Genomic DNA, 13,343 nt, shown 5'->3' on the forward strand with positions numbered 1-13,343 from the left:
ATAACATGCTTTTGGCTATAATTTTGTGCAACTTCCAACTGCACAAACGTTGTTCAGTTCTCCCACTTAACATCTTTCAAAATGTCTACAGACATTATGTAGGCAATCCCCAGTTGCCTGCTGATCTTCATACTGTTTCTTCCACCATGTCCTTAATACCCGGTGTGATATATTTCCTTTGTTGTTATAGCTGTTTTTGTTCTAAGACCAGACTATCATTGTCATATTTTTAATCAGCTCTTGAGGGCCAAAGAGCTCACCAAGACACAAAATAAACAGAAGATGAAGAGGACATGTTTAACTTAGAACAGCGAGATAGAAAGCTTACACGTTAAATCATACAGGTAGCTAAAGCTTACTAACCAAGAGGGTACAGTATGGCTCTCACTTGCTGAGAATAAATGTTAACATTCAGAGCACAGAAAACAATTATCAATCCTACTGTGACATACTCCTACATATGTATAATTTTTTAGCCAAAACTTTTCAGACACAAAAAACATTATAATAAATTAGTGCTATGGGGAAGCATTAAAACAAGATACATATACTTCCCCTATCACCAGTCATCACATTTTATTTTATTACTGCTTCAATCACCTATCTTTTTCACTAAATCATAATATGAGGAAACAAGAACACTCTATTGTGCTCTCTACTTGTAACTGGCACATGCCTGGAACATAGCTGGCATTCAAATATTCACTGAATGAATGGATATTTACAAATATTTGCTGGAAAATTCTTGTAATTTGGTAGAAGTATTTACTCAAAATTTCTTTTGCATTCTTTACATATATACACAAAGCCACAACGACCGCTAAGCCATCTAATTCTATCAATTCTACCATCCTTAAGTATTTATTAACATCTCCACATTATGCTCACTTGTTCAGAGGTTATCTATAATCATACTGGTGTTACCACTCTGTGTCTGCAAATAAGGCACAGCTTTATGTTCTCAAACTTTTTATTTCTATACCTCTTTTACTCTGGTCTTTATGATGACTGGATTCATCTCATGATGGTGTCAGTGAAGCTTCACGGAATATGGAGAGGCTAGCCTCAAAACATCTCTAGCCCAGTATTCTGAAAAATACTGATTTGCAAATCTTTAGACCAGAGACTTCATCATGACTTAATGAATGAATGGAAGAAAAATAGGATAAGTATCCATTGTTCCCTTGAGAAAACAGACTGGTCAGCTACATAAAAACTGGTTTTCCATCCCAACTTGACCATTCTCCCAGAAACCAAAACTCTTTATGGACTGAGAACTGTACTTTTCTGCTACTTAAGTCCACCCTGAGAGACTTAAATGCCCCAACAATACAGCCCTTCAAATTCTGGTTGAAATGAGTTCTCTGCTGACTTCCAAATATAGCAGCTCTTATCACATCCCCATATTTTTGTTCATGTATACATATCCTATTCTCATCTGCCTAATGAAATTCTAAGTATCTTTCAAGGTCTTCCACAATTCCTTTCTAGGCTATGAAGTCATCTTTACCACAGCAGTCTACCCTGACTTCTCAGAATTTCTGATGTAACTGAGTAACAAATATTCAATTTTAATATACAATTCTCTACCATTTCATGTGGAATATATATCCAGTAAGATTACTTCCTCTTCCATGTCTCCTATGCAGGACTTACAACAGTGCTGAGCACATAGATGACCTTTAATAAATAACATTACTTTGTTTAATGACCTTTTATTCACCATTGTGGCTCTATCACAAATCAACCGATGGGATATAAAGTACTCAGTTCCATGATCTCAAAGCTTAGAAACAATCACCGCTGCTTTGAACATCTAAACTTTGGTCTGTAATTTAATGTCCATAAATGCTAGCCTTTCTTTCTTCTTTTTATGTATGTATGTATGTATGTATGTATTTATTTAATAATAAATAAAAAAAGACTGCGTTGGGTCTTCCTTACTTCACGCGGGCTTTCTCTAGTTGCCACAAGCGGGGGCTACTCTTCATTGCAGTGCCCGGGCTTCTCATTGCAGTGGCTTCTCTTGTTGTGGAGCGTGGGCTCTAGGTGCACGGGCTTCAGTAGTTGTGGCTCCCAGGCTCAGTAGTTGTGGCGCACGGGCTTAGTTGCTCCGCGGCACGTGGGATCTTCCCGGACCAGGGCTCGAACCCGTGTCCCCTACACTGGCAGGCAGATTCTTAACCACTGAGCCACCAGGGAAGCCCCTAACCTTTCTTATTTGGCCCTCTTTTCTTTGCTGATCAATGAATCAATAGATGGAACAACTGCTTCCTCTATACTGCAAATCATAAACTAAGTTTCTAATAAAAATTACAGTTAAGTTATAAGGCAAGTTTTCCAGTAAGACAGTAAGGTTTACTAGAGAGGGAGAGGGCCCTAAGGTGACCTTTTCCCAGGGAAATCTCCTTAATTATCAGACTTTTTTCTTTATTTTTTGGTGTTTTTTTTCTTTATTGATGTGCCTCCTACCTCCCCCATCCCAACCCCAGTTTCAGTCCCTTCCATCTATACCCAAAAAAGAAGGCAGTGAAAGGAAGGTATTATTGGGGTTCTGAGTCCCTTGGGCAATTAGAAAGGAAAAAGAAATCAAAATAGGGACTTCCCTGGTGGCGCAGTGGTTAAGAATCGGCCTGCCAATGCAGGGGACATGATTCGAGCTCTGGTCTGGGAAGATCCCACATGCCGTGGAGCAACTAAGCCCATGCACCACAACTACTGAGCCTGCGTTCTAGAGCCCACGAGCCACAACTACTGAGCCTGCGTGCCATGACGACTGAAGCCCGCACACCTAGAGCCCAAGCTCCACAAGAGAAGCTACCACAATGAGAAGCCCACGCACTGCAACGAAGAGTAGTCCCCGCTCGCCGCAATTAGAGAAAGCCCACACACAGCAACGAAGACCCAACACAGCCAAAAATAATAATAATAATAAATAAATTTTTTAAAAAAGAAATCAAAATAATCACTGGATGTGACAGAGACTGACACTCAAGAAGTCAAGCAGAGGGACTTCCCTGGTGGTCCAGTGGATAAGACTCCTCGCTCCCAATGCAGGGTGTCCAGGTTTGTTCCCTGGTCAACTAGATCCCCACATGCCGCAACTGAAGATCCCACATGCCATAACGAAGATCCCACATGCAGCAACTAAGACCTGGTGCAGTCAAATAAATAAATAAATATTTTTTTTAAAAAAAGAAGTCAAGCAGAGTTGCTTGCCTGATAACCTGTTGCAAGTAGTATCAATATAGGAGTTTACCTCTATCAATGGTACTCAAACTTTACTGCAGAGTTACTTGAGGTGCTCAAGATTCATTTTCTAGAAATCATCTCCAAAGACTGTCAGGGAACAGGCCTGAGAATTTTCATTTTGGAACAACACTCCTGCTGGCTCTGATACAGGAGATCCATGTACCCTATTTTGAATTGTAAAACCCTTATCTTCATATATGGTATTTATATCAAAACTCGTTTCATTCCACTGGTGATGGATAGAGTAATTCAGAAAAGGTATCTTCAAAACTGAAATGGCTGACCACACTAACCAAGAGGCAGCCTTGGAATATTAATGAATATCCTTAGTTGACTCAAATCTATTTAACAAAAGCAAATACCCAGCCCTTTTATTAATATTCAGTGCTTCAATAAAATATAAATATTGTATCTGGCTTGTTAATTCACAAAGAAATGAAGACTTACCTTATTGGTCAGGGAGAACTACCTGAGTTCTAGTTGTTAGCAATAGCTTTCTTTTGAAACAAGTATATGCATTTGCACATAAACTTCAAAAGAAAATAAAGTAAAAAAAAAAATGTGTCGTACCTGGTAAAGTCTGGTGGAACAGGAGTGGTAACAAAGGACGCCATGGGCTTTCGATGAACTTGCTGAAACATCATGAGGATCTCTGAGCTCTTAGAAATCAACTCACTCTTACTACAAGATCGCAACTGTTTGAGGAAAAGAACTGTCTGAATAAAAAAATTACTATGCATTGGCACCCCCAAAATCCTTAATAAAGAAGGAAAATGGAAATTATTCTGTTTATATACTGAAAAAACTGAGATAAAGAAAAATATTGGGTTGGCTAAAAGTTTCGTTCGGTTTTTTCTGTAAGCTGGCTGTAGCAGCACTTAGTTGTTTTTAACTTCATTCAAAAGTTTTGTTAGATTGTATGTGACAGCTGTCATATCAGGGTGCATTTAAAGAAAGACTTCTCAAAATTGGTGAATTTTTGTGTCGCCATTTTAACACTGAAGATGGAAGAAAAACAACATTTTTGGCATATTATGTTTTATTATTTCAAGAAAAGTAAAAACGCAACCAAAATGAAAAAAAAAGATTTGTGCAGCGAATGGAGAAGGTGTTGTGACTGACTGAACATGTCAAAAGTGGTTTGCAAAGTTTCGTGTTAGAGATTTCTCGCTGGACAATGCTCCACAGTCGGGTAGACAAGTTGAAGTTGATAGCGGTCAAATTGAGACATTAATTGAGAACAACTGACGTTATACCATGCGGGAGATAGCCTACATACTCAAAATATCCAAATCAAGTGTTGAAAATCCTTTGCAACAGCTTGGTTATGTTCATTGCTTTGATGTTTGGGTTCCACATAAGTTAAGTGAAAAAAACCTTCTTGACCGTATTTCCGCATGCGATTCTCTACTTAAAAGTAATGAAAATATTCCGTTTTTAAAACAAGTTATGACAGGGCTTCCCTGGAGGCGCAGTGGTTTAGAGTCCGCCTGCCGATGCAGGGAACACGGGTTTGTGCCCCGGTCCGGGAAGATCCCACATGCCGCGGAGCGGCTGGGCCCGTGAGCCATGGCCGCTGAGCCTGCGCGTCCAGAGCCTGTGCTCCGCAACGGGAGAGGCCACAACAGTGAGAGGCCCGTGTACCGCAAAAAACAAAAAAACAAATAAACAAAAAAAAAACAAGTTATAACAGGCGATGAAAAGTGGATACTGAACAATAATGTGGAACAGAACAGATCATGAGGCGAGCAAAATGAACCACCACCAATCACACCAAAGGCCGGTTTTCATCCAAAGAAGGTGATGTTGTGTATATGGTGGGACTGGCAGAGAGTCCTCTATTATGAGCTCCTTCCAGAAAACCAAACAATTAATTCCAACAAGTACTGCTCCCAATCAGACCACCTGAAAGCAGCACTCGACAAAAAGCGTCAACAGAAAACGCATAATATTCCATCAGGACAACGCAAGTCCGCATGTTTCTTTGATGACCAGGCAAAAACTGTTACAGCTTGACTGGGACGTTCCGATTCATCTGCTGTATTCAACAGACACTGCACCTTCAGATTTCCATGTATTTAGGTCTTTACAAAATTCTTTTAATGGAAAAAATTTCAATTCCCTGGAAAACTGCAAAAGGTACCTGGAACAGTTCTTTGCTCAAAAAGATAAAAAGTTTTCAGAAGACGGAATTATGAAATTGTCTGAAAAATGGCAGAAGGTAGTGGAACAAAAGAGTGAATACGTTGTTCAATAAAGTTCTAAGTGAAAATGAAAAATGTGTCTTTTATTTTTACTTAAAAACCGAAGGCACTTTTTTTTTTTTTTTTTTTTTCTTGCATTATGCGGGCCTCTCACTGTTGTGGCCTCTCCCATTTGCGGAGCACAGGCTCCGGACGCGCAGGCTCAGCGGCCACGGCTCACGGGCCCAGCCGCTCCGCGGCATGTGGGATCCTCCCGAAACGGGGCACGAACCCGCGTCTCCTGCAACGGCAGGCGGACTCTCAAGCACTGCGCCACCAGGGAAGCCCCGAAGGCACTTTTTGGCCAACACAATAGCTTCTTTCAAAGTGGGTTTGAAAGTTAAGAATCTATAAAGAATCTAGGTTTATTAATTTCCATTATAACAGTAAAGTTATTGAGTAAATGTATTTGATTTTAATGTATTTTTCTCTCCTTGTATATTAGCATAAATCCAATTCTAAGCAACTACAAATGTATTTTAGACTGGTACAGTGAAGCCATTATGTATATAAATGAACAAACCCCTAAAAGTCAACGACTTTCAAACAAGGATTTCTCAAATTGCACTCCAGGGAACAGAGAAATGTTACGACCTAACACACAGAAAAAAAAGTCTTAACCTCTATCAATCTAGGAAACATTAAGTTATACCAAAGGTAAAAAGTGAGAAATCCAACTTTAGCAAAATAAGCATGGTAGTTAAAAGACTGCTGATTTTTGTACTCAAGACAACCAGTTTGAAGTCCTAGTCCTGCCACACACCAATTATGTGGCTCAGAGTCTGTTAATGTGTAAAACTGGAATAATATCTACCGCTGCTCGCTTTGCTGGTTTGTTAGATCAAGCATGAAGCTGTATGTGAGACAGCTTTGTAAACTGCTATGGGCTGAATCGTGTCCCCACCGCAAACTCATTTGTTCCAGTCCCAACCACCAGTACCTCATAGTGTAACTATATTTGGAGATAAGCCCTTCAGAGGACAAAACGAGAAGGCAGCCATCTGCAAGACTGAGAGAGAGGTCTCAGGGAAAACCGAACTGCCAATACCTTGATCTTGGACTACCAGCCTCCAGAACACTGAGAAAACAAATTTCTGTTGTTTAAGCCTCTTAGTCTGTGGTGTTTTGTTACGGAAGCCCTAACAAACTAATACACTATCAAGTGCCACACAAATGATATTCATAAAACCCACTACAACTGGGTTTACGTCTTTTAAAAGATAGTTGCTTATAGCTCACCAAGAATAACTATATAACATAACTGGTATCATATGATAAATACCAAAATTTATAGCTTTCATTCAAATATTTATTGAATGCATACTATGTGTAACCCTCCTTGACCTTATTTCCTCCAAAGGTAGACTTTTATTTTTTTTATTTTTTTTATTTATTTTTTTTTCTTGCGTTATGCGGGCCTCTCACTGTTGTGGCCTCTCCCATTTGCGGAGCACAGGCTCCGGACGCGCAGGCTCAGTGGCCATGGCCCACGGGCCCAGCCGCTCCGCGGCATGTGGGATCTTCCCGAAACGGGGCACGAACCCGCGTCTCCTGCATCGGCAGGCGGACTCTCAAGCACTGCGCCACCAGGGAAGCCCCAAAGGTAGACTTTTAAATAGATACCTTTAATAAAGTTAAGGTAGTTCCTTTTACTCTTAGTTTGCTGAATAATTTGACCATGAATGAGGATCGAATATAACTGTTATTTTAAAAATTAATATTATTCTATTCATTTCTACTTATATGTTCATGTGGTTTTGCCCTTTAAACTCTTGAGTTACAATCAAGAGATTTTTCTGATAATGAAACATTCCTTTCATTCCTTTGATTAACCCTACCAAGTTTTGCTTTCTTGTTTTGTTTTAGTAAGTATCCTACTAATTTTGATTTGTCAGTATTTTAATATTATGGTATTTCTGTTTATAATACAGTTGGGCTTTAATTTCGTTTTCTTACAGTGTTCTTATGCTGACTAGTTATTAACATTACATCAATCTCAAAGACTGAGATGTTAGCTTTGGTACATTTTGTATTCTTTTAGGAAAAAAAAGTGCTTATGATAGATAACAGATATTTAAAGATATGGTAAAAATTTTCCATTAGTTTGGATCTGATGTTTTCCGATGTCTTTTGACTATATACTTCCAATATAATGTACATAATGTTTCTTAGTTTAAATTATATTCTTTCTTAAGTCATTTTTGGTAATTACAATTTCCTGCAAAATTATCTTCTTCATGTAGATTCTACCTGAATAAAGGTGCTCATTTTTGTAAAGCACATAGAATAGTGCCTGGTATATAGTAAATGCTATATCCATACTTACTTTGTAAAATATTTTTATTATTTAAATTTCTACTATATTTGTAGTCATGTCCCATTTTTCTTCCCAATATACTGTTGGACATTTTCTTCATTTTTCCTAATCAACCTTGTTAGAGTATCTTCTATTAAATTAATTTATTCAAAGATCCAATACTGGGTATGTTGATCCTCTCAACTATTTCATGGCACTCTCTTGTTATTTCATCACTACCTCTGTGATTTCCTTCCATTTTATCCTTCTATACCATTGTTCTTTTTCTGTCTTTTTTCACTTATTCATAATTTCTTAAACTTCATTTTAGACTAAAAGTTTCCTTCTAAATATCCTTTAGCTACATCTGACTATTTTAACAATTTATCATTTCAATGGCAATGTCCTCCTTCACTCAAGAACTATGTAGATATTTAACATATATTTAAATGCGTACTTACATACATATATGTAAATTTTTAAACTGTGTTTTTGCTTTTGATGTCTATCTTAATTATACTGTGGTCACAGAACATGTTGTTTATATAAATTTATTAAATTTCTTCAGTATTCTATATACCTTAGTATGTGACAAAATGTTGAAACTGTTCCATGTGGACTTAAAAAGAATATATATTCTTCAGTTTGGGATTCAGAATTCCACATATACCTTTTAAATAAAGTTCTCAATTTTCTTTTTCAAAGATCTTCTATTCTTACAATCTTTTGTTAGTTGGAACTACTAGTTTATCAGATTTAAATAAAATAAAATAATTTATTTTTAATCATTCACTACAGATAGTAATCTTATGAAAATCTTATAATTCTGTCAGCATATGCATTATATATAATGAATTTATGTTTTTGGAACACAAAATCATAACTGTCCTATCTTCCTAAGGTAGACTGTTCCCTTTTTATCACTCGTAATATTTTCACTTTAAATTTCTCATCATTCTCTAGATCTGTCTTAAGAAGTTCACCATGGGATTTTTAAAACTTCAACTTAACCCATTTACATTTATTTTTATTACTGATGTCAGTGTCATCCACTAATGACAATACACAAAATCCAAAAAAATACTCAACCTAAAAATATCCAAAAAAAAAAAAGGAACAAAGAGCAGGTAGAACAAACAGCAAGATATTAGACTCAAACTTCACCCTATAAGTGAGCACACTAAACATCCCAGTTAAAAGTCAAAGACTGTCAGACGGAATTAAAAAAACTAGAGCCAATTGTATGCTGCCTACAAGACACACACACTTAAATATTTAGGAAAAAATACATTAAAAATAAAATGACAGAGTAAGATATGACATAGTAATACTAGTTAAAAAAAAGCTAAAATGGCTTTTTGACATCAAATGAACTAGATTTCAAAGCAAACAGGTCTTTCACACTGATAACGGAAACAATTCATCAAGAGAATATAACAGTCCTTGGACTTCCCTAGTAGCACAGTGGTTAAGAATCCGCTTGTGGGCTTCCCTGGTGGTGCAGTGGTTGAGAGTCCGCCTGCCGATGCAGGGGACAGGGGTTCGTGCCCCAGTCTGGGAGGATTCCACATGCCGCGGAGCGGCTGGGCCCGTGAGCCATGGCCACTGAGCCTGCGCGTCCGGATCCTATGCTCCGTAACAGGAGAGGCCACAACAGTGGGAGGCCCGTGTACCGAAGAAAAAAAAAAAAAAGAAGAATCCGCTTGCCAATGCAGGGGACACGGGTTTCAGCCCTGGTTAGGGAAGATCCTACATACTGTGGAGCAACTAACCCCGTGTGCCACAACTACTGAACCCTCATGCCACAATTACTGAAGCCCGCATGCCTAGAGCCCATGCTCCACAACAAGAGAAGCCAACGCAATGAGAAGCACGCCCACCGCAACAAAGAGTAGCCCCCACTCGCCACAAGAAGAGAAAGCCCACGCGCAACGATCCAATGCAGCCAAAAATAAAAAGTAAAATAAATAAATTTTAAAAAAGAAAGTTAAAAAAAAAAAGAGAATATAACAGTCCTAGATGTTTATGCCCCTACTAGTATGGCTTCAAAATTTATAAAACTGGGGACTTCCCTGGTGGTTCAGTGGTTAAGACTCCACACTCCCAAAGCAGGGGGCCTGGATTTGACACCTGGTCAGAGAACTAGACCCCACATGCTGCAACTAAAAGATCCCATGTGCCACAACTAAGACCTGGGTCAACCAAATAAATAAATAAATATTTTTTAAAAAACAAAAACCAAACAAACAAAACCCAAAATATATGAAGCAAAAACCAAAAGAACTGCAAGAAACAGACAAATCCATAATTATTGCTGAAAATTTCAATACCCCTCTCTCAATAATTGATAAAACAAGGAGACAGAAAATTCACAAGGATATAGTAGACTTGAACATCATCATCAACCAACTTGACGTGACATTATAGACTATCAGAAAAATCCCCAAATATTTGGAAACTACTTGAGTCAAAGAAGTCACAGGGGATATAAGAATGTATTTCCAACAGAAAGGTCTCAAATCGATAACCCCAGCTTCCACCCTAAGATTTTAGGAACAAAAGAGCAAATGAAACTCAAGCTAAGCAAAAGAAAGAAAATAGTTAAATCAAAATAAAACTCAATAAAAAAGAAAGAAAAACAACAGAAAAAAAACAAAAACAAAACCAAAACCTAGTTGAGAAGATCAACAAAAATCAATATCCTCTAGCCAGACTGATCAGGGAAAAAAGATAGAAGATACAAATTACCAATGTCAAGAGAGAAGTGACATCATTTCATTCTACAAATGTTAAAAGGATAATAAGGGAATATTATTAATTTTATGCCAATAAATTTAGCAAATTCAAATAAAATGGAATAATTACTTGAAAGACACAAACTACCAAAGCTCACTCAAGAAGAAGTAAGCAGGGACTTCCCTGGTGGTGCAGTGGTTAAGAATCTGCCTGCCAATGCAGGGGACACGGGTTCGAGCCCTGGTCCGGGAAGATCCCACATGCCGCGGAGCAACTAAGCTCCTGTGCCGCGACTACTGAGCCTGGACTCTACAGTCCGAGAGCCACAACTACTGAAGCTCGTGCGCCTAGAGCCCATGCTCCGCAACAAGAGAAGCCACCGCAATGGGAAGCCCTCACACCACAACAAAGAGTAGCCCCCGCTCGCCACAACTAGAGAAAGCCTGCACACAGCAACGAAGACCCAATGCAGCCAAAAATAAATGAATGAATGAATGAATGAAAAAAAAGAAGTAGTAGGCAATATGAACTGCCCTATATCTAAATTTTTTTTTTTTTTGGTTGCACTGCGCAGCATGTAAGATCTCAGTTCCCTGATCAGGGAATGAACCTGTGCCCTCTGCAGAGGAAGCACAGAGTCTTAACCACCGGACTGACAGGGAAGTCCCAAGAACTACCCTGTATCTATTAAAGAAACTGAAAACTTTTTGTTTTCCTTCTTTCTTTCCACAAAGAAAACAAGGCCCAAATGGCTTCACTGGTGTATTCTATCAAACATCTACGGAAGAAACATTATCAGTTCTACACAACTTCTTCCAAAACACTGAAGAGGGCATAATTTAAAGCTCATTCTTTAAGGCCAGCACTACTCTGATAACAAAGCCAGACAACAATTCTTTGAGAAAAGAAAACTACAGTCTAATATCCCTCATGCACAGAAGTGCAAAAATCTTAAACAAAATTTTAATCAAATCCAGTAATATATTAAAAGGACAATACATCAATCAACTTAGGGTTTTTATCCCAGGATAAAAGTTGGTTTAATATTTTTCTTAAATGTTCATCTATTTTAAGAACTAAAAAGAAAAACCATATGATCATCTCAATACATGCAGAAAAAGAATTTGACAAAATCCAACATTCAATCCTAATGAAAACTCCCATCAAACGGAATAGAAATGAATTCCTAAACCTGATGAAGGACATCTACAATAAACCCACAGCTAACATCATACTTAAATCAACATTATACAAGAATTTCTGGGCAGTAACACCTAACAAGAAATAAAAGGCAGCCAGATCAGAAAAAAATCTGCCTTGGACTTCCATGGTGGTCCACTGGCTAAGACTCCACGCTCCAAATGCAGGCGGCCCGGGTTCAATCCCTGGTCAGGGAACTAAATCCCACATGCCGCAACTAAGAGTTCACATGCTGCAACTGAAGATCCCATGTGCCACAACTAAGACCTGGCAGCCAGGTAAATAAATAAATAGAAACACAGAAAGACAAGAAAGGAAGGGAGAAGGGGGGAAGTGGGGAAAGGGGGAGGTAGGGAAGGAAGGAGGGAGGGAGGGAGGAAGGAAGGAAGGAAGGAAATCTGTCTTTATTCAGAGATGACATGACTAGCTGCAGGCAATCCAATGAACCTACAAGATAGCCCCTAGAACTAATAAATGAATTTAGCAAAATTGCAGGATACGAGATCAATATACAAAAATCAATTGTATAGATACAAGTCAGAAATTGGAATTTTTTAAAAATCCTTTATCATAATATCAAAAATCGTGAAGTACTGAATAAATCTGACAAAAGATGTGAAAACTTGCACCTTGAAAGCTACAAAACACTGCTGAAATAAAGTCTTCTCCATGAAATGAAGACTCAGTATTGCTAAAATGTCACATCTCCCTAAATTGATCTACAGACACAATGTAATTCTAATCAAAACCCCAAAATTTTTTTGGCAGAAATTAATAAGCTGATTCTAAAGTTCATATAAAGATGCAAAGGATCTGGAATAACAAAAAACAACTCTAAAAAAAAGGAAGAGCAAAGTTGGAGAGCTAACACTGCCTTTTATTATAAAGCAACAATGATCAAAACAGTGCAGTAGTGACATAAAATAAATCAACAGACAATGTGTATATGAACTAAGTTTTGAAAAAGATGCAAAGGTAATTCAGTGAAGAAAGGCTAGTCTTCAACAAATGGTGCTGAGAAAACTGGATAGCCATATATAAAAAGCAAAAACAAAAAGACTACCTTGGATCCATACCGCACATACAAATATGGACCAGGGACTTCCCCGGCATTCCAGTGGTTAAGACTCCACGCTCCCAATGCAGGGAGCCTGGGTTTGATCCCTGGTCAGGGAACTAGATCCTTCATGCCACAACTAAAACATCCTGAATACCGCAACTAAGACCTGGTGCAGCTAAATAAATAAATTTTTTTAAAAAAAGGATCAAAATGGATCATATCCTAAATATAAAACCTAACACTACAAAACTTCTAGAAGAAAACACAGGAGAAAATCTTTGTCACCTTGGGTTAGGTAAAGATTTCTTAGCTATGACAGCAAAAGGACAAATTGATAACCTACACTTCATCAAAATTTTAAAACTTCCCTTTAAAGGACACTTTCAAGAGAATGAAAAGACAAGCCATAGACTTGAAGAAAATCTTTGCAAAGTACATATCTAATAAAGGACTTCTATCCAGTTTTTTTAATAAAGAACTCTCAAAACTCAGTAAGAAAACAAACAAGTCAATAAAATGATGAGCAAAAGATCTGAACAACAACAAAGAAAAAGAT

At 37.9% G+C, this 13,343-nt stretch overlaps 1 protein-coding gene across 2 annotated transcripts in view; it reads right to left on the reverse strand.

The window, feature by feature from the left end:
- TRIM37 (tripartite motif containing 37) overlaps positions 1 to 13,343 on the reverse strand; it is a 115,053-nt gene that overhangs the window by 80,331 nt on the left and 21,379 nt on the right. For both annotated transcript variants that reach the window (XM_007449066.1, XM_007449067.1), the window contains one exon: positions 3,823 to 3,947. In XM_007449066.1, coding sequence (XP_007449128.1) covers positions 3,823 to 3,947 — 125 coding nt within the window. The remainder of the gene's footprint in view (positions 1 to 3,822; positions 3,948 to 13,343) is intronic.

Source organism: Lipotes vexillifer, unplaced genomic scaffold, assembly GCF_000442215.2.
Source record: "Lipotes vexillifer unplaced genomic scaffold, Lipotes_vexillifer_v1.1 scaffold433, whole genome shotgun sequence".
Lineage (NCBI taxonomy): Eukaryota > Metazoa > Chordata > Mammalia > Artiodactyla > Lipotidae > Lipotes > Lipotes vexillifer.